Below are 19,244 nucleotides of genomic sequence, written 5' to 3'. Positions count from 1 at the left end.
GTCATCCACTACAATATCAGCTGGGAGAGGAGAGGTCTACCAGCATGTCAAGAAGGCCCACCACTACCACTCGAGGTGGTATATCACGGACAGCTTCGTCCGCATCAACCTCTATGCCACCTCCTTCTAGAATCCCGAATCGACCCCCATCAGCCATAACCCAATCAACGAATGTCAACGATGGATCAGAAAGTAGATCAAACAGTCCATCAAGGAGGAGTAGGAAACTCAGTGCACAGAGTGTCAAGGGCAAAGAAGTGGCGAACGGGAATGCAAATGGAGAGATCAATATACAGGTGGTAGTGAGATGTCGGTGAGTCATGTCATTTTCTCTCCTCAACGCGCAGAGCCTCTGTGCCATGTAAATGATGTGGACGGCTGCTCATGTAAGATGAATTATTTGAATAGTGGCCGATCACAACAGGAAGTATCAGCAGCCTCGCCCGTCATAACCACCACAACAGGACCGATGTCTAAAGCCATAACCATCGAGACAACCCCCCTGACCTCTTCTTCCCTTGCATCATTCACCACCGCCTCCTCTTATGCTGGATCACATCAGCCGCAGGCCAAGACATATCCATTCGATAAGGTTTTTGGACCAGAAGCAGATCAGACGATGATCTTCAATGAAGTCGCTGATGGGATGCTGGATGAAGTTTTGGCAGGATATAATTGTACGATATTCGCTTATGGTCAGACTGGTACTGGTAAAACGTGAGTCTCACTTCATTCCTGCAAAAAGTTGCGAGATGATGCAGGAGCTATGAGCTTTTCCTGAGCTGACGAATTGTCTTTAGATATACAATGCAGGGTGATCTCGAATTAACCCCTCTGCTCGCCCCAAAATCAACGGCCGGTATCGTCCCTAGAGTATTGCATCGTCTATTCTCCGTACTGGAAGCATCCGAGAACTCCGAATTCTCTGTCAAATGCTCTTACGTAGAGTTGTATAACGAAGAACTACGTGATCTCTTAGCTTCAGAGTATAAAGGGGAATCATCCGGAAATGGTGGATTGAAACTATATGAAGATGGGAAGAAGGGAGTCAATATTCAAGGATTGGAAGAGACTGGTGTACGGAATCTCAAAGAAGCTCTGAATATGTTGGAAAAGGGAGTGAAGAGGAGACAGACAGCCGAGACCAAGATGAATACCGAATCTTCCAGATCCCATACGATATTCTCCATTACCGTGCATGTGAAAGAAAGTTCTACCGCGAGGGGAGGAGAAGATCTTTTGAGAATAGGGAAATTCAATTTAGTTGATTTGGCCGGATCTGAAGCTATTGGAAGATCAGGAGCGACAGACAAAAGAGCTAGAGAAGCTGGTATGATCAATCAATCGCTCCTCACCCTCGGAAGGGTCATTTCGGCTTTAGTAGATAAAGGTTCACATATACCTTATAGAGAGTCGAAATTGACTAGGTTACTTCAAGATTCTCTAGGAGGGAAAACGAAGACTTGTATAGTGGCTACTGTTTCACCTACAAGATCGAATATGGAAGAAACTCTATCAACACTTGATTATGCTATTAGAGCGAAATCAATTAGGAATCGACCAGAGGTAAACGCACATATGACCAAGACGGGTTTACTGAAAGAGTATGTGGGTGATATAGAAAGGTTAAAGAACGAGTTAGTGGCTACAAGAGAAAAGAATGGGATCTACATTCCTGAAGAACAGTGGAGGGAAATGCAGGAAATACAGACAAGACAGAAATCGGATTACGACGAAGCGAAGTTAAAAGCTGGAATAATAGAAGTTGAATTGAAAACCAGGAAAAAGGAATTCGATGAGATCACTTTTAGGTTTTTAGCTACCAGTGAAGAATTAGAGCAAGTCAAGGAAGCTGAACGGCAATTGACAGACTTGTTGGAGGAGTCCAAGACAGATCTGGATAGAGTGAAGATTGAATTGGAAGAGGAAGGTGTGATTTCGAGAGCTTACCAGAAAGGTGAAGAGAGGTTGGATAGCGTAGCATCACATCTGAAGAAGACAGCGGAGGAAAGTGTGGGTGATGTTGGTGGCTTATTCGATAAACTTGGTGAGTACCGCCATGAGCCTCAGTCAAGATTATACTGATTGCAAAAATCGTGTTATAGCTCGTAAGGCAAAGGTTCTTGGATCTAATGCCGACTCAGCCACCAGATTCGGAGGTGAACTTGAAGGATTATCTCAAGATCTCCGAGGTGGCTTAGCAGATTTGCAAGTGGTCCACGAGAGTCTGGGAAAGGATATTCAAGAAAAGATGGAGCTTTTCGCTCTCAGAGGACAGGAGGTGAGCTGTGTGTATACTGGAATGTAAGACACAGCTGATGGCTTTTTTCTGCGTAGATGTCTCAATCTGATTTGAAAAATCTCGACAAGTCGTTCTCCGCTTTCAATGACCTTGCCAAGAAGCTTTCGGCATCGAATGAGAAAGGTCAAAAGGAATCTTCGGAATCTAGTAAAGCGATTTTAGCTATACATGAAGAAGTACAGAGTGGTGTCAGAGATTGGGCAAAGGGAGTGAGCGAGAGAAGTAAAGGCATGGTAGATGATCTGTTAGAGCATCAGCAGGAGCACTTGAATACGGTATGTTTGCTCATTACCGCGGTTTGGTTTCAGTCACTTTGAGAATACTGAAATTTCGATGAATCCTTCCAGGTCGCTTCGGTATTGGGATCCACAGCGGATCTAGTTGATGCTGTGCTATCGACTACACTTTCGCACCTAACAGTCAGCTCTTCATCAGCTATCAAATCGAGAGATATGGCGCTTCAAGCTTCCTCATCAGAGATATCAAGGTTGAAATCTCAGAATATTCTTTTGACCCAGCTGCTAGCAGAAGAAAAAGAAAAATCTGCCAGATTGAGAACAGAATTGATCGGGAACTTGACGAGGATGATTGAAGGGTTCACGCAACAGCAGGATCAAAGTTGGTCAAATGCTATTTCAAGAGTAACGAGAGAGAATCAAGTTGCCTTGACGGACATGGAAGAGTTTGGAGGTGTTGTGCAGAGTGATTATGAGGAGGGTGTGAGGAGGAGGAAAGAGGTTGAAGAGGATTTGCGGATGAGCAAGGAGACTGGTATAAGGCAAAGACAAGCTGGTGAAGAGGTGAGTTCATACCTCCTTTCGAACCCATGTCACTAGTACACGGTGTGACTTCATCGAAGGTTGGTGCTGATTTGGTTTTTGTAATTTAGGCATTGAATCGTGTGCGACAAGGTCTACGAACCAAACTCGAGGGATACGGCGCCGAAACTTCCCAACAAGCTGAATCGCATGTTCAAGTGATAGATGGATATTGTAACAAATTACATAAATCCGCTTCTGACGTTGTCGGTAAATCACTTGCGAGAGGAAAGAAGAACGCGGACATATTGAATGCTTTGTCGAATCATGTCACTCACAGTCATCAGAGTAGTCGATCGAGGTTGAGTAGGTTATCAAGTGAGATCGAAGAGTTGTCTTCTACTTTGTTAACTTCTGTGAGTATCACATTACCCCCCATCTTCTGCACGAAATGCGCGCAGAGGTATAATTGAGGAAGGCTCAGTGGCTAATTTTGCATAATCACACGCTTGTAGTCATCTACCGCCTCTGCATCATTCTCCGCCTCCAACGAAAAAGCTTCAATCACCTTACAGCGTATTATGCAATCGACAGGTGATTTCCTCGAAAACGGTATACAAGAAGATGTACCTACTGGTATAACGCCCAAGAAGAAGAATTGGAATGTCCCTACCGGTTGGGAAAGGACGGGTAGTAGAGAGGCTGTATTGGCGAATTGGAGGAAGAGACAAGGGGAGAATGAAAATTATAATCAGAACAGTCAGTTAGCCGTTGAAGTGAATGGGAATGGAGCTGGAATGACGGAAGGTGCAGATGGTGTAGAGAGTCATGAAGATATCGGACGAGAAGAGAACCAATATCAGCAAGATGATCTATCTTCATCTCGTGAATCGTTGGTACAGCCTGTATCGTCATCGAGATCGACCTCAACAGAAGTAGAATCGTCACCAGAATTGGTAACACAGACTATCTTACCTCCCTCCAAAACCAATCCTCTCCCTCAACCTCAATCTCAGAGTTTACGTCAACCTTCCAAAGGTAAATCACTCTTACCGAGTAAGAAGTCGATGGTGGGTATGAATCTCGATGAGAGACCGAATGTGGTTATTTTGGGTGAACGAGTTGGGGTCAACGTGCCTAGACGAGGAGGGAGGAGGTGAATACTGGGGTTAGATTCTAGAAGGGAGGTAGTCATCTGAGTTTGCATAGACTGGAGACGCGATACTATTGATAATATGGTTGTTGCTCTTTTGTTTCTTGTTCTTTGATTGGAATAGATATTTGTATAAAGTCAGGATAGGATTTGAATTGGATGTTTAGTATCTTCCCGGTTCCGCTCTCTTAGACTACTATATGGACTTTCATAGGGTGTGATCTGGATCTTGATTCTTGTGAAATATATATAATTCTCTATGACAACGACAAATTGATATCGAAGATATGTTATAACATACAGGACTAGTCGATATACTCATAGCGGCCAGCCCAACCGACTGTGCTCCGTTGCAAATCACATGACAAACACATGACTTTCGTCATGTGTCACTCAGCCGCACCTTGTATGCATATGCATAAGAGATACGTAATCAACAAAGCCTCACCTACACACACAGTATATAAGCATAGTGACATTATTCCTTACCGAAATGATCTTACCCCTACTAGTATGTAACCCGTTTCATGAGCGGGACGGGACAAGGGAAGAGGGATCGTCCCGTTAGTAGCAGTTATCCGTTATCGAAAATCTCGTTCAGGGTTTTTTTTTTTTCCCTTCTTCAACCGAACCGAACTGCATTCAATTTTTTTTTTGAATACTCGTAGAATGCTACAACAGATTGTACATTGCATCAGACACCGATATCCTTTTCATTTGATCAATTGATCAACACAGATCTCTTTCCATCCCGTTATACGATATCGTCCTGACCTACTAGGAATGCCTTCTGTCGGGGGAAAGGTACCACGATACTTGAACTTCTGCTCGCTCGCTCGCTCGCCCGCCTTCACGCTGTCGGGCTGCACTAGCTCAAATCGACAGCTATTCGTATTTCCTAAAGATAGGAAATTCTGGGGTGAACACTCGTACAGTATTCAAAACACAGCATGGGAACGAGAATGGGTTGAGGGAGGGTAATTGGAAGATCTCAAGGTAATCATACTGATATTACGGCTCCTCCAACGGACCCAAAAATAGCTGCCGAGTCATAACTGATTTCGATCGACATACATTAGTACGAGTACGATCTTGCAGCTACTCCTATACATCATGTGTCAATGCTGGTCGCTTTTACGATAAGTATCCTCGGACCCAAAAGACCATTCATACTGTAAGTAACAAAGACCTCGCGTATTGTACCCTATCATGTAAAACTCGACATGACCCCAAGAGAAAAACAAGGGAGATAATCGATTATACTCGTCTTCGCTTTTGCCTTGAACTACCAATTTTCTCATAGCCCAACATTGTGCAATCTCGTTGATCATCTAGACTGAGGAACCCGATTCGAAGATTGTTTCCGAGGGGAAAGGGATCAAGGAACCCGTACAATACTGTATGGATTGCTCTACGGTCTCCCTACTGTACGCCCTACCAGTACCTTGGTCCAGCTGGATTGCTCGCTTCATATTGGATATCAGGTGCACGAGGTCAAGCGATCTTACACAATACGATACAAAATCCGTGGAACAGCCGGAAGGCTTCGTATCCCTACTACAATCCTAAATCCTCGATTGCAGCATCTCAGCACAGCACGACAAGCGAAATGACAGATGGGGGTGAATGACTACTTTGATGCCCTTTTAATCCTCAGGTAAACCGGGCAAGATATCATTTGCGCTTGCTCTCACCAGCTGATCGTTCCCGCTCCTAATCCTAGATATATCTGATCAGATCAAATGACAGGGAATCCAAATAATACTGATCCCGCTATTATCCATTATCTTCAGCCTTGCCTTGGTCGCTTCTACTCGACGCAGTACATCCAAACCCCAAACCTGCTGGCATCTACTTTGATCGACAGCAACATTGTTACCGTGCCGACATCCGTATCTCCTCTCATGCTCAATGAGTATCTTCGGATCGGGTCAGATGTTTAGTCCAGGATGTGAGATGTGGGACGGAACGGGATTTGGGTACCTGTCTTTCGAGACATCATATTCAACGGTGACTGACGGATTGACTAACCATTTAGGGGTAGCCTAGTGATGTGAACAAGCTGGTGATAGGGCTGGGCCAGTGCCCCCGATGAAGAGCGACTTGAATGGATATCAAGAAGACCAAAAATAAATTTGGCGACAGAAGGCGAGTCTGAGATATAAGACTATCGCTGAACGACCAAGTTTTCTCTTTTTATCTCTGTCCATCCTACATCTAATCTCACCCACCGCTTTTATAACAATACTGGAAAAGTCCACGGTGATCGGTACTGTACATCTACTCTCAGTCTTGATCGATCCCCCTCATTCGTATTCGTGAACAATACACTCTGTTTAGAATTCAACTTTTCCTAGCATGCTCTTCCCCACCCTTCTCCTCGCTCTACCGCTGCTGAGCTCAGCCTCATTGGCTTTTTCCGTCTCAAACGAGGATCGCAACTCCACTCTGACATCCCGACACAATGGTGGTGGTGGTGGCCCGTCTTCCAATTCCAAAGGATCCTATCAGACCTGTGCGAGGGTAGCAGGTACATATGGTCATTACAAATATGACTTTGGTTGTATATGTCAAGATGACGTAGAACAGTATTGTAAAGATAATGGGATTCATGGGAATCTACAGAATGCCATGCAGTCTTATGTGAGTGACGATTGAGATCTGATGGTTCAGATCAGTATAGACAGACGATATTGACTTTTGCGACTGATATCTGTAGATCTCGCAATATGGTAAATCATCTTATTACCCTTCCAACGCTCAACCAACCTGTGACGGAAGAGGTGGGTACACCTGCGGATCACTATACAAGAAATCCGACGGATCATGTTCCTCATCTGGTTGTTCAAGCGATCACTGGTCACCGAACGGATCATGTTGTCCGAGAGGTCAAACATATTCCAATGGAAGATGTTGCGGTTCTACAGGCTGTTCATCAAAGGGAGGTCAATGTACACCAATCTACACTTGTCCCCAAGGTCAAGAATTCAAGACTACTCAATGTTGCAAAACATATCTCAGCGAGATGAATGGTCAATGTGCTTGTCCATCGGGATATGAAGATGATGGATCGAAATGTTCACCAAAATGTAAATCCAACGAGAAGATCGATTCGAAATCTGGTAAATGCGTTACGGTATGTGATGAGAATAATGGATTCACTTATCAGAAATGTAAATCATCGGATCACTCTCTTTGTTGCTCAAGAGGTCAAACAGCATACGATACCGTCTGCTGCTCGAAGGGTCAAGAAGAAATAGATAAATCTGGAATATGCTGCACCGAAGGCGTAGGTGCCAAAGTCCAAAATGGAAAATGTATTGAACCTACCTCAAAACCTAAACCGCAAAGACGATCTGGAATACCTGTTCAGTTGACTTTGAAAGAAGACATAGTACCATATGGAATGGAACAAAATAGAAATGGAGAACTATGTCCACCTAGAATGGCAGCTTGTCCTATAGAAGGTAGATTCACGATATATACTTTAGATCAGGTGGTTAAAGAAGGTGAATACGAATGTGTGAACCCCCTTGAAGACCTTCAATCGTGCGGTGGATGCTCTTCTCTGGGAACTGGTAAAGATTGCTCTGCTATACCAGGTGCCAGATGGATGGGATGTAACAAGGGTCAATGTCAGGTGTACTCGTGTAAGAAGGGGTGGAAGACGAATGGGGATGGTACGGCCTGCGAGAAGTTGATGTAATTCGTTGAAGTGTAACACGGACAATAATAGATATTTTGGGCTTCTAGCTTTGCCTCCTATAGCCAAAACACGATTATAATCTTATAGATCCCTTTATAATGTCATGAGGAAATTTTCTGACCTCTTTTTATCATGTATCCGATATATCCTGATTCAACCACTTCTACTTTGAAAGTGGACCAACAAAGTGGAGGTTGTTTTCCGTCCTGACATCGAGCTCAACAGCGAAAACAATGTTCAATTGTACAATACTCTACTCCTACATTTCATATCGACTGACATGCTTGCGATAAGACCACCCTTGGGTAGAGTGATATGCCCAGCGTGTAGGTTGTTCTCCTCCCTGTCAAGGACCTCTTGCCCGTCAGAGCACCCGGCAATTCAAAACAGATCAAGATCAATCATCTTCGATTCACCTATATACAATCCACCTTCGTCAGATACTTCTATCAAGCCCCTGAAATACCTTCGACGGGAGTACGAGCATGGTACAGATATCAAAGGGAAACGAAAGCAGAAAGAGACGGTAGAAGCAGATGATCCATATCGTATGTTCTGATCTGATCTGATGTGATGATCAAGGAGAATTATAGGTAGCTTTGCTGAACTTGACTGGTTCTTAGATGTTATGCTCAACTCACCTCTAAGGCAATGTATAGTAACCCGCCAGAAATTCCCATCAGGTGAGTATTTCTACCATCACTTTGTGCCATAGAGAGAGAAGGTATTAATGAGATCATATTTATCATGCCATGACCTCATAATAGCGTTTATGGTGAATCTGCGTCCGACCTATTTCCCTCCTTCCTCAAAAGAATTAACAGGATCGCTCAAACTCCTACCTGATCGGATAATCACAAGGGGCAGGAGCAAGAAAGGTAAAGGAGTATGGGCGAGTTGTCATAGAACAGTGATACAGCATTTGTTGAATGATAAAGGTGAGTGGGTGCTGTGCTGTATGGATGGTTTTCTCGCTTTCATCAAGTAAGATATGATGGAAATACTGAACCGACATTCTGTTATTAATCTATGAATTGGGATTTGGAAACTTGCAGGTCCACATATAGGATCCTTGCGAGCTTTCCCTTCCATCACCATTCCGAATAATATCAAAACCATCATTCATTCACAATTATTACAAAGGGTTCAAAACGAATTAGAATGGTTATCCAACAAATTATCAAGTCTATCACCTCGAGCTGAAATATCAGATTCCTCTCCCTCTTCCTCTTCCTCAGATCCAATTCACAAGGAAATAAGACATAAACCAATTTTAAGGAGGTTGACGAGCGTTGAAGTTTCTCATATAAACAACCAGGATGGTCATGATCGTTCCCCAGCACAGATAGGAGATGAAGGCGAGATCATAGCATTACTAGATATCTCAGGTCTAAACTCAAGCTCAATCGCGACCACTGGACTCATCTCAAGCTCAGCTCCGGACGTGGAAGATGCCATTGATATCCCCCTTGTATCGATTCAAGGTAAATCCATACCCTTATACAACCTCTCTACCTTATTTCCTCAATCATCCCATCTGCATCTCAATACGAACATCAAAAAGATATTATCGATCGAACGCAAACTTAAACGATGTACTAAGATGTCCAGTCCGAGGATCCAAGGGGAAGAACTGAGCATCAAGTTGAATCATTCAGATATAATAGCTTTATGCATCTATCCTTCTGGATCAGTCGATCATATACAGAAACAAAGAGGTGTAGTCGGTATACCGTTGTTTGTATCTGTATGGAGGCTGGGGTGTTTTCTAGGTCAAGGGTGGGTGGGTTGAAATGTTTCTGCCTTTTGAGAACACTGTTGTAATCTATACTCTTGCATGCATGTCATAATCACAAGCCAGAATGTAACTACCGATGTCAAATGATCATTTGGCGCATGCATTCATTGCTTCACTATTAGCATATAGGACAGCATTTTATTTCCATGACCTCTCACCGAATTTCAGGTGCATCCGTTATTGGGTCATCATGGCGCAAATGTGACCGAAAACATTGCATCTTTTTGTGTGCTAGTACTATATGAAATGTCGAAAAAGCATTTTACTTATATTACATCGTAATTTGGAAATGGGTTAACACGAACATCCTCATATATAAACATAGAACATGTATATACTTCCTTTAAAAAGTTCCTTCGACTTTCTTTGGTTTCTCTTCTCCTCCTGATGAGAATCTGACATCACCTCATGACACTCTTCGGCTAAGCAGCATATGGATTGCCTACAGCAACGAGCTCGATTAGCATACATAGACACTTCAAACAAGAGATCACTTACATGCATAAACCACTAAGACCGGTGGCGATTTCGTGATATCACTAGTGATAATCACCGGTAAATTTGATAATTCCTTTATATCTTGAATTTTATGTTTACCCGAAGGATCACTTCGTAGTCCTTCAAACGACGATTTATCAATCTTGTTCAAAGTCGAATTGGAAGATTTCAGATATTGTTTCGATTTCGATATTGACGAAGAAGAACCGTTGGTCAAAGTCTGAGGGGTGTCGAAAAGAGATTTCTCTTCTAGCGATTGTGAAATGGACGATCCAATTGACAGTTTCTCAGAGATCGATTTGATCCTTTGAACGTTGGTATCATCTGTACTCTCAGCTAAGAATGCTAATACATCCTGCGTGGTCCAGTAGAGTGACAAGATATCCTTGTGTTCGTCGTAGACTACATTCTCGACTGGCATCTTATCGACATGTACCCTCTTTTCAATACCAAATTCGGGCTGTGACAGCATGGCAAGATCAACCTACCGTTCAAGAAAAGCCAGTTTGTATCACTCACAATTACAACATCGAAAGCGGCATCCAATACGCCCGTAACTTTAGCTTGTCTAATAACAGGACCGTACCTTTCCGTAAGATCATGTATGAGCAAACAAAGGTATAGATGGATAGATTGTTCTTCGGCAAGTTTAGCAGATTGTTTCTTCATATTGCATTGTTGAGCACATTTGGCAACTTGATCTCTGTCCATGAGGAATTTCACATCGTTAGGGTTGGCTAGATGCACGTCATTTGATCAGTACCCATTTGTGTCTATAGTAGCTGATTGCACTTACGACTAGTGAGGCAAGCGTCGAGCATTCGGTGCACAAGTACGTCTGCATATCGTCGAATTGGAGACTAGACAGGATCATTTTAGCTAGTCCAACGTGACATATGGCTATGGAGTAGCTCACTGTGAAATGTGTATATAAGGGAGAATTCAACGCCCAGTGAGAGTACTTGGCGATATCAAGCATACCAGTACAGAAGTATCGAGCTCTATTGATTGAAATCATCGATCAGCTGGTCCTTTTCGAGCTTACGGGTCAGGTCAACTGACCTCTGCATGGCCTTCTTCTTGAGCAATTCCAAACATAAAGCGGTGTCCTTATCTTGGACGGCTTCAAAGGATTTCTGTAACGTTCCAGCAGACGAAGCGTCCATCTCAAAGCCGAGTTTCTGAGCTCGTTTGACGAATCCATCCTGTTCATCAAAAATGCATGTGAGTTCGCGGTCTTTATAGTAATACAGGTATCAGGACACTCACCAATCGCCTGTCAATAGGAGCTTCATGTCTACGCAGCAATGCTTGCTCAGGGAGACCATTAGCAATCACATGGGCGACTGATATGTTGGCGAGAAGCATAAACTAGGGAGAGAGCATGTCAATCAGCACGTTTATGTGAGTTGTCCTTTACATGTCACGTTTTCACTCACCTCCTCCACCAACGAGTTCGCTTCGCTCTTCTTGACAGCATCCACATCAATCGGTTTACCACTCTCATCCAATGCGAAAGACACCTTGAGCTTGTTACTGAGTATAGCGCCGGCGTCTAGTCGTTTCCTTCTGACCTTGAAAGATAAATCCTGCGAAACGACGCATGATCAGCTGCGATGATCACTTAAATATACGAGATATAGTAAGCTTACGTGAAGAACCTTGATGTCTTCTTCGATTTCCTTGACTTCTCCACCGGGCACTTTAGATGCTTCTATCGAGCCTCCATTGATCACCTGCTGAGCGTCGTTATAGGATAATTTGGCGTTAGACCTGAGATGGATCTTATCAGCTCGGGCCCCTTCATAATCTCGATGGTTTTCGAGCTCACTTGATGATACTCCTAGCAAATTTCCTATCTTGAACATTTCCGTTTTGGTCAAAAGTGAAAAATGCCGAGAAAGTCAACCTCTCTACGTCAGGTACCAAACTGCATAATTCTTCTGATAGTTGAGGCGGAAGCATCGGTACAGCTCTCTGAACGAGGTATACGCTGGTTGCTCTCTTTCGAGCCTCTCGGTCAATCGCCGTGTTGGCTTTGACTGAAATAGCAGCAAAGCATCAGCTGACTTGCAGGAAACAGATCATGACGACGAAGTTGACTTACCAAAGTAAGATACATCCGCTATATGTACTCCGACAGTAAAAGTACCATCTTCGTTCTTCTTGACCGACAAGGCATCATCCAGATCTTTGGCAGCTGAAGGATCGATCGTAAAAGTGGTTTGTTCTCTTAGATCAGTTCGTACTTCATATTCTCTTTCAGGAATACTAAATGAGTGCAAGACCACACATCAGCTTCTGCCTGTGGAGTTATGCCGAATTGACTTACCTCCATGGTAAAGGTGGAAGGCACTTCATTGTCAGATCGGTAAATTCCTCAGTAGGGAAATTACAATCTTTCAACAAAGCACTAGTCTCAACTTCCACGTCACCAATTGGACCAAGTTCTTCGACCAAAGTACCGAAAGGATGAAGTGATGTGCTATTTGGTATCACCATTAGCGCATGACCATTAGGGCATGACACTACAAATATTCAATGATTGTCAATTGGTCACTCACATTGGCCATCGCTTGATAGTAGCGACAAACAACTTATCACCATACGCATCAGGATTATCGATGAAGTCCGCGGGAGCTTGTTCAGTGGGAATAGCGATTAGAGGTACTCTCTTATCTGTGGGTTTAAACCAAACGATCTTGGGTCTTTGTTCAGGTTCATCCTTTCTTCCTGACCTATCGCCATCTCTCTCGCGTCGCTCGAGCTCTTGTTTCTCCTTGGTTGCAGCTGAAGAAGGTCGGAGAACTCCAAGTTGACCAGAGAAGAGTTGTCCGGGCATACGTTCGACCTATTTAATGTACAAGTACATCAGCATGTGGTTCACTACTGGCATGTCAGATGAATTAGGCAACACTCACAACAGCAACGACATGTCCCGCATAAGTAGGTTTCGTCTCATCGTTGACTTCCTCATCATCAAACAACGTCAAACCCTGACCTTCAACTTCAACATCATCTTTCTTCTTCTCCATCTTCTTCGCTGTGGAGGGTTTCAAGTCGTAAGCGGCATTCTCTTCCTTCTTTCTCTTCTTCTCCTCTTTATCCTTCTTGGTTCCCCAAACTTCATCTACATCAAGTAATTCTACAGCAACGATATCACCTTCCAAAGCTCTATTTCTGTCCTTTGATCCACAAATATAGATATCAGCTTCCAGTACGTCCGTAGCGACATAGGCATCCGATCGATTCTTCTTATTCACTCTCAAAACACCAACAACCAATTTACCAGCTTGTAGTAGAGGTGGTAAAGAAGCTTGAGGCAAATAAGGCGCGAACAAGGATTTACGTTGAGGACCTTGGGAAGTCTGTTGTAATTGCATTTGGAACGCTTGTTGTTGTTGCCATAGAGATTGACCCATGGGTGTTTGTAAAGTGGTAGCAGCGAGAAGATTGGGAAGCATGTTGGGGAAACTGAACGATGCCATCTTGCTATGACCACCACCGGCAGCTGCTCTGAATTGAGCGAGAGATTGCAGTTGAGCCTGAGCAGCGGCCAAATCTGCGACTTGAACGGGACCAGCGTTACCAACCGATCCACCGCCTGATACTCTCCAATTACCGGATTCGAATCCAGATCGACTGCCAGATCGATGATGACCGAAATTTCTTTCACCACCGGCGACACCATCTTCAGGAATAGGGATATCACCACTGACACTTCCGAATCCTGCACCATGACCGGCAGTCTTGTTGAAGACGTTGACACTGTGTCTTCGAGAGTGACTACCACCAGAAGAGGGTACAGGTGGAGGAGGCATCTCACCGATAGTTCTGAGTGCACGAGGTTGATCTGCTTCTTCGAATCGTTCAGGTAGTTCCGTAGGGACGGTGGCGGACGGCAGACTCGATTGGACTCGTCGGTGTCGAGAGAGGGTTTGAGAAGGTGTTTGCTTCTGTTGCAAAGCAGTGTTGAGTTGACTCAAAGCGGATGAACCCTGAGTGGACATTTCCTCTTGCATAAGAGCTTTCTGCTTAGCTTGCAATGCCTCGATCTCTTGCTGTATGGCGAGCTATTCAATAACGATAAGCTGATTCGATGTTATGTGTCAACAATCCAACTTACCTGTTGTTGCATTGCAGCTGACATCTCACTCCCTGTTCTCTTATGTGCTCGAGCAGCCAGACCCGCCAATCCAGTAGCAGCCGCACCGCCAATACCTTCCGATCTGTTGACCACCACAGGCGGTGAGGTGTGATGGCCTGAAGGTGGGGACATCGAATCTCTTGCCGAACTTTTATCCGAGATACTCTCCTTCTTTGCATGCTTGGGCTTAGCGCCAAAAGTGAACGAAGGAGCAAGTTGAGGTCGACCAGTGGGCCCATAAGGAGATTGAGATTGACGTTGATCAGGTTCTTCATCCTCTTCAAATACAGGTTCATTCTTCATCGTTTCAGCTATAGCCCTCGCTCTAGCTTCTTCTTGCTGTTGGAGTAATTGAGCTTGTTGAATCTCGTAAATCTGTTGAGCTTGAGCTAGTTGAAGGGCAGTTTGCTGTTGTTGCTGTTGAGCCGCACGTTGTTGAGCCAAAGCTTGGAATCTGGGTGCAATGAAATTACCCATTTGTCCATGTTGTTGTTGAGGCTGTTGTTGTTGAGCTAATTGTTGACTAGCAGCAATTTGCGCTTGGAGCAATTGAATGTATTGGAATTGCTGTTGATGAGCAGCAAGCAATTGTTGTTGTTGAAACTGTAACTCTGCTTGTTGAGCAAAGGACAATGCGGAGTGATCCTCATCCAGCTCAGCATGAGAAGCAAGGTTCTGATAGACAGGTGGTAGAGAATTAGGATACATCTGGATTGGAGATGTGGGTTGGTTCGAATTGAATGCCGGACCAGACGAAGCTCTTCGGTTGGTACTGTGGTTGGTAGCGCTACTTTGGGAGACTGATCTAGGGTGTAGTACACTCGCAGGTGGCATTGGTGCAATAGGTGAAACGGATAGACCGGCTTGGGAGTTGACGGGAGAAGTAGCAGGTTGGAAAGAGGGTGTAAAGCTTGGTGCATCTGCTTTCAACTTCTTTGAAGAGTTTGAGCTCGTCGAGGTGGAAGAATTTGGGATTGCTACTGCTTCAGTGGTAGATTTGGTAGTGGTGGCTGAGATGGGCGATTCCTTCGACGCATTGGCACTGACCGATCTTGAGCCGTTGGAACTTCCGGTGGAAGGGGCGGAAGCTGGTAAAGTCTTCAGATCGGAGATCATTTTCTGAAGCGAAGCTAAGGCATCACCACCTGATTGAGCGTTGTGTTTCTTAGTAGCAGCATCGACGGCAGCTTCCATAGCTGTTCTAGGTGCAGATACAGTGGTGTGAATTGATTTCGGTGCTGTATCTTTCGAGTTGGAGTTCTGAGAAGCTGGCCTACCAGGTGGGGCATTCACATTGGTATTGATCGGATTGGGTTTCTTATTGTTATTTTGTTTTTTGCCTTTATTGTTGTTCTTTTGACCACTCTCGGAGTTATCTCTTTCATCACCTTCTTTACCACCATTTGGCGATTTACCTTTTCGATTACCACCTGCACCACCTGTGGATTTCTTCGTTGCACCGGTAGAGGGGTTCTCAGCTGCAGCAGAACCTACGCCAAGACTAACTCCACCACTGATGGTGGTTGTAGGACCACTCTGTTTCTTCTTGTCCGGATTGGATCTTGACGAAGCATTCGAATTACTTCTCGATACATTGGTGGACGATCTACCCCCTCTTCCACGCGACGAGCCGTTACTTCTAGTTGAATTGGCTGAGGAAGGGCGAGAAGGGTGGTTGGAAGATGGTGGAGCGAGTGAGGAGGGATTGGAGATGGGCGTGGGCGCGACGATCGTGTCGGCCATTATGGTAGGGTGTTGAACAAGATTGGAGGAAATTGATATGATTATGCTATATGAGAGGAGACAATCGATCGGAGGGGTAGAGAATACTAGGCGAGTGTACAGGGGGGATATGGTCAGCGATATGTATGGATGAGAATGTGGGAGGGCAGATCAAGTGGGGTCGTGAGATGATTCAAGCCGATGACCACGTCAAAGGAAGATTGGTATGATATGGAATGAATAGGTGTGAGAAATGGCAATGAGACTCTAGATCATGGAGATTCCACATTGCAGAGAGTAGAACGTTCCCTTTCATCTGTCCTTGACCAGCTCGTCCACCGCATCTAGTGGTATATGGAGCTCAGATGGAACGTGAGAAGATATGGACGGCGTATGATGGCACGGACCACACATCGACAAGGACTACGAGTCACTCCACTACTCACCTAGTTTTGATCGCGGATTCTATCTAGTCTAGTGATCTGTCCAGAGTGACAGGTATGTGTATGAATAAAAGACAGTTCACAAAGAGAGAGAGGCGCAGGCTGTATTGTGATGTGTTGTATGAGTATGAGTATGCTTATGAGATGGATGTGGATGCAGATGTGGGATTGAATGAGGTGTCAACTGTGTCCATTGTCTCTTGGGTGACCCATGCACCTGCACCATGCACCATGACGACACACTGATCCACCGTGGCGTGGCGATGAGGGGTGTGGGACTACGAGTACGCGTTGACTCTAACCCTCTTTTGGCTTGGCCACGTTTTCATTGGTCAATCACCACTCCACTGCACTCATCTCCATCCGATGGTATACTCACCCATCTCCATCTGTCGATCATCTTCAATCTTACACCGCATAGAAGAGCATCATCATCATCATCATCATAATCAATTCATGATCAATTCATTCAATATTGATCATTTGATATTCAATCTTCAATAAGCATGAACAACCATTTCTTCATTTCCCGTATCACTCCTATATATACACACGTAGAATTAGATACAGAGGGATTACAATATCAGACATGAACAAGGTAAAGCGCAGGTCACAAATATATATACAGTACATACATACAGGCAAAGTTCGTAAGAAGAGGTATTAAACATGGTAACCAACAAGAAGAAGAATACCACTCATTGAATAAAGAGGGAGAATCGTCGCAGGGTTGTGCGTCGTGATGATGAACGTTGAGAAGCGATTGATTGGTGTCTACCAAGAGTGAAGAGTAGAGGGAGGAGTGTTTTATCGTAAACCGATATCGATGTCAAGTCCAGAAACTAATTCGATGGTGATATCGGGCTCGAAGATTTATTGAAGTACATTTTCAATCTTAGTTTTTCCCCATTCATTCCTATTACCACCATTATTGCTGTTACTACTATGAGTTGATGAACCATTGTTATCCCCGCTGGCATTACCGTTGGGCGTAGGGTTACTTTGATTCATCACAAGACCCAAACCTGAAGTATCGTTACTTTGAGGTTGAGCAGTAGGGTACTCGATCGTTGGTAGACCCAATTTATTTCTTAGATTGTTGATTTCACTTTGTTGCGATTCGCATCGGATTCGTAGAGTGGTGATCTCATCGTCTTTCATTCGAAGGGTAGTTTCAAGGTTGTTCACGTAGTCTAGACCAGAACAACAATTAGACAAATTAGTTTACAATTCTTCTTCAGATGTGTCGAGTGCAGTTGGACCATGCAGACTGTGACGGCATATGAAAAGCATCAACTCACCCTTCCTCTTAGCCCTGAATCTCCTTGCTCCAATCCTATTTCTGACCTGTTTCTTATCTCTCGGATTCAAAGCTTTGTATTCGGATTGAGGCATACCCCAAGGTTGTTCATCACCCAACTCTCTAGTCTCAACCTCCGTAGAGGTAGGTACGAAATTTCGTTCGATCTCATCCCAACTTTCGGTCGAATGACTCGCACTGGTACTTCTTCTCTTGTGTTTACCCCTTGAAGAAGGCAAATTGGCGGGTGTTCGTTGTATACTGGGGAAAGAGGACGACGATGTCGACGCGGATGAAGGATTCATACCGTGAAGTAAATGACTGGTAGGTGAAGTAGGCGATAGATGATGCTGGTGATGTAATCCAGGCCCACCAGGTGAAGACGATGAATACCCAGGTATTCTCGGTGATTCACTATACGAGTTTACGGGTGGTATCCTATTTGGTCCATTACCTGAACCGAAAGAATCAGTCAATCCGATAGGGGACGTTAAAGGATAGTGGTATCCACCCGAAGATGAGTTTGATACAGAGTATCCGACGTTATGTCCCAGAGTATGAATGTTTGCCGGAGTAGATTGACTTCCACCTTGACTTTGGTTGGGGTTGTTCGACGAGGAACCAGTGGGGTAGCTCCCGTAGAATGTCTGTGGGAGAGGTGGTAGGCTTACATTACCCCCGTTGGCTGAATTGTGGATAGGGTGAGGGATGGGCACGGGAGGAGGCAAGAATGTCGGATTATGAGGGAGAGTGGCGGATCTGCGATGCATAGGATCGTCATAGGAGTGCATCGAGGTTTGAGCTGAAGTAGATTGCCTGTCGAACGAGGATCTCAAAGCCTCAGGTTGATAATAATTATAAAACCCTTGCGAGGGCTGCACGGTGCGACATCATCCAGGTAAGCGAAACTCCTCTTTGAAGGGCACAAATGTGAGTTGAAGGAGGAAGACTTACCCAATTGGGCTCCATCGCGAAAGGAGTGATGGGGTTCTGTACAGAAGTCAGGTTGGGCAACGAAGTCGTAGTCGGTAAAACACCGCCGTCGAGGTTTCGAGGAGGTGCTGAACGAAGTGAGATTGTCGGACTGTTGGATGTGTTCGAGCCCGAGCCGGTCTCAGTCGAATCTGTGGCTTGGAGGAAGTCAGGTGGTGATCCCGGTCCGTCTTCCGTCAAGTCGAATTGGATAGAGTTGTCGTCGTTCTGTTGTGGATTGATATGATCCATCATGAGGGGTCGGTAGGTAGATCCCATAAATTGGTATCGTTATAGGCCGGGGAGTCGAATTGTTCGAGGAGGATGAAACGAAGAATGTTGTAGTAATTCGAAATGTTGGTAATGAGATGAGATGGGTTATATGTATGTAAGATATTTATGTATGAGTGATGGTGAAGTCGGTTGAGTGTCGGTAAGATGATTG

General features: G+C 44.6%; 5 protein-coding genes across 5 annotated transcripts; 3 read left to right on the top strand and 2 right to left on the bottom strand.

Annotated features, from left to right (window-relative positions):
- Nucleotides 1-44: 44 nt before the first annotated feature.
- I203_105008 (uncharacterized protein) lies at nt 45-4,220 on the top strand (the record flags this gene model as incomplete). Its single annotated transcript, XM_019143411.1, has 8 exons — nt 45-313; nt 409-717; nt 801-2,047; nt 2,106-2,281; nt 2,338-2,577; nt 2,650-3,102; nt 3,192-3,476; nt 3,576-4,220. 8 exons carry the CDS (start codon nt 45-47, stop codon nt 4,218-4,220), a joined length of 3,624 nt encoding a protein of 1,207 aa, XP_019006460.1.
- Nucleotides 4,221-6,571: 2,351 nt separating this feature from the next.
- Nucleotides 6,572-7,919, top strand: I203_105007 (uncharacterized protein; the record flags this gene model as incomplete). Its single annotated transcript, XM_019143412.1, has 2 exons — nt 6,572-6,856; nt 6,933-7,919. 2 exons carry the CDS (start codon nt 6,572-6,574, stop codon nt 7,917-7,919), a joined length of 1,272 nt encoding a protein of 423 aa, XP_019006461.1.
- Nucleotides 7,920-8,199: 280 nt separating this feature from the next.
- On the top strand, nt 8,200-9,711 carry I203_105006 (uncharacterized protein; the record flags this gene model as incomplete). Its single annotated transcript, XM_019143413.1, has 4 exons — nt 8,200-8,467; nt 8,543-8,602; nt 8,687-8,857; nt 8,975-9,711. 4 exons carry the CDS (start codon nt 8,200-8,202, stop codon nt 9,709-9,711), a joined length of 1,236 nt encoding a protein of 411 aa, XP_019006462.1.
- Nucleotides 9,712-10,139: 428 nt separating this feature from the next.
- Nucleotides 10,140-16,105, bottom strand: I203_105005 (uncharacterized protein; the record flags this gene model as incomplete). The annotated part of the gene is made up of 15 exons (XM_019143414.2): nt 10,140-10,159; nt 10,216-10,675; nt 10,735-10,952; nt 11,012-11,075; nt 11,132-11,216; nt 11,278-11,420; nt 11,485-11,586; nt 11,655-11,804; nt 11,868-11,988; nt 12,047-12,257; nt 12,323-12,486; nt 12,548-12,700; nt 12,780-13,066; nt 13,137-14,288; nt 14,342-16,105. 15 exons carry the CDS (start codon nt 16,103-16,105, stop codon nt 10,140-10,142), a joined length of 5,094 nt encoding a protein of 1,697 aa, XP_019006463.2.
- A 1,295-nt stretch (nt 16,106-17,400) lies between these two features.
- Nucleotides 17,401-19,051, bottom strand: I203_105004 (uncharacterized protein; the record flags this gene model as incomplete). Its single annotated transcript, XM_019143415.1, has 3 exons — nt 17,401-17,720; nt 17,829-18,702; nt 18,782-19,051. The coding sequence occupies 3 exons, from the start codon at nt 19,049-19,051 to the stop codon at nt 17,401-17,403; spliced, it is 1,464 nt and encodes a 487-aa protein (XP_019006464.1).
- Nucleotides 19,052-19,244: the final 193 nt, after the last annotated feature.

The sequence above is a fragment of the Kwoniella mangroviensis genome, assembly GCF_000507465.2.
Source record: "Kwoniella mangroviensis CBS 8507 chromosome 1 map unlocalized Ctg01, whole genome shotgun sequence".
NCBI classification, from domain to species: Eukaryota; Fungi; Basidiomycota; class Tremellomycetes; order Tremellales; family Cryptococcaceae; genus Kwoniella; species Kwoniella mangrovensis.
The sequence above is the reverse complement of the archived record's forward strand: the minus strand, read 5'-3'. Positions and strand labels throughout refer to the sequence as shown.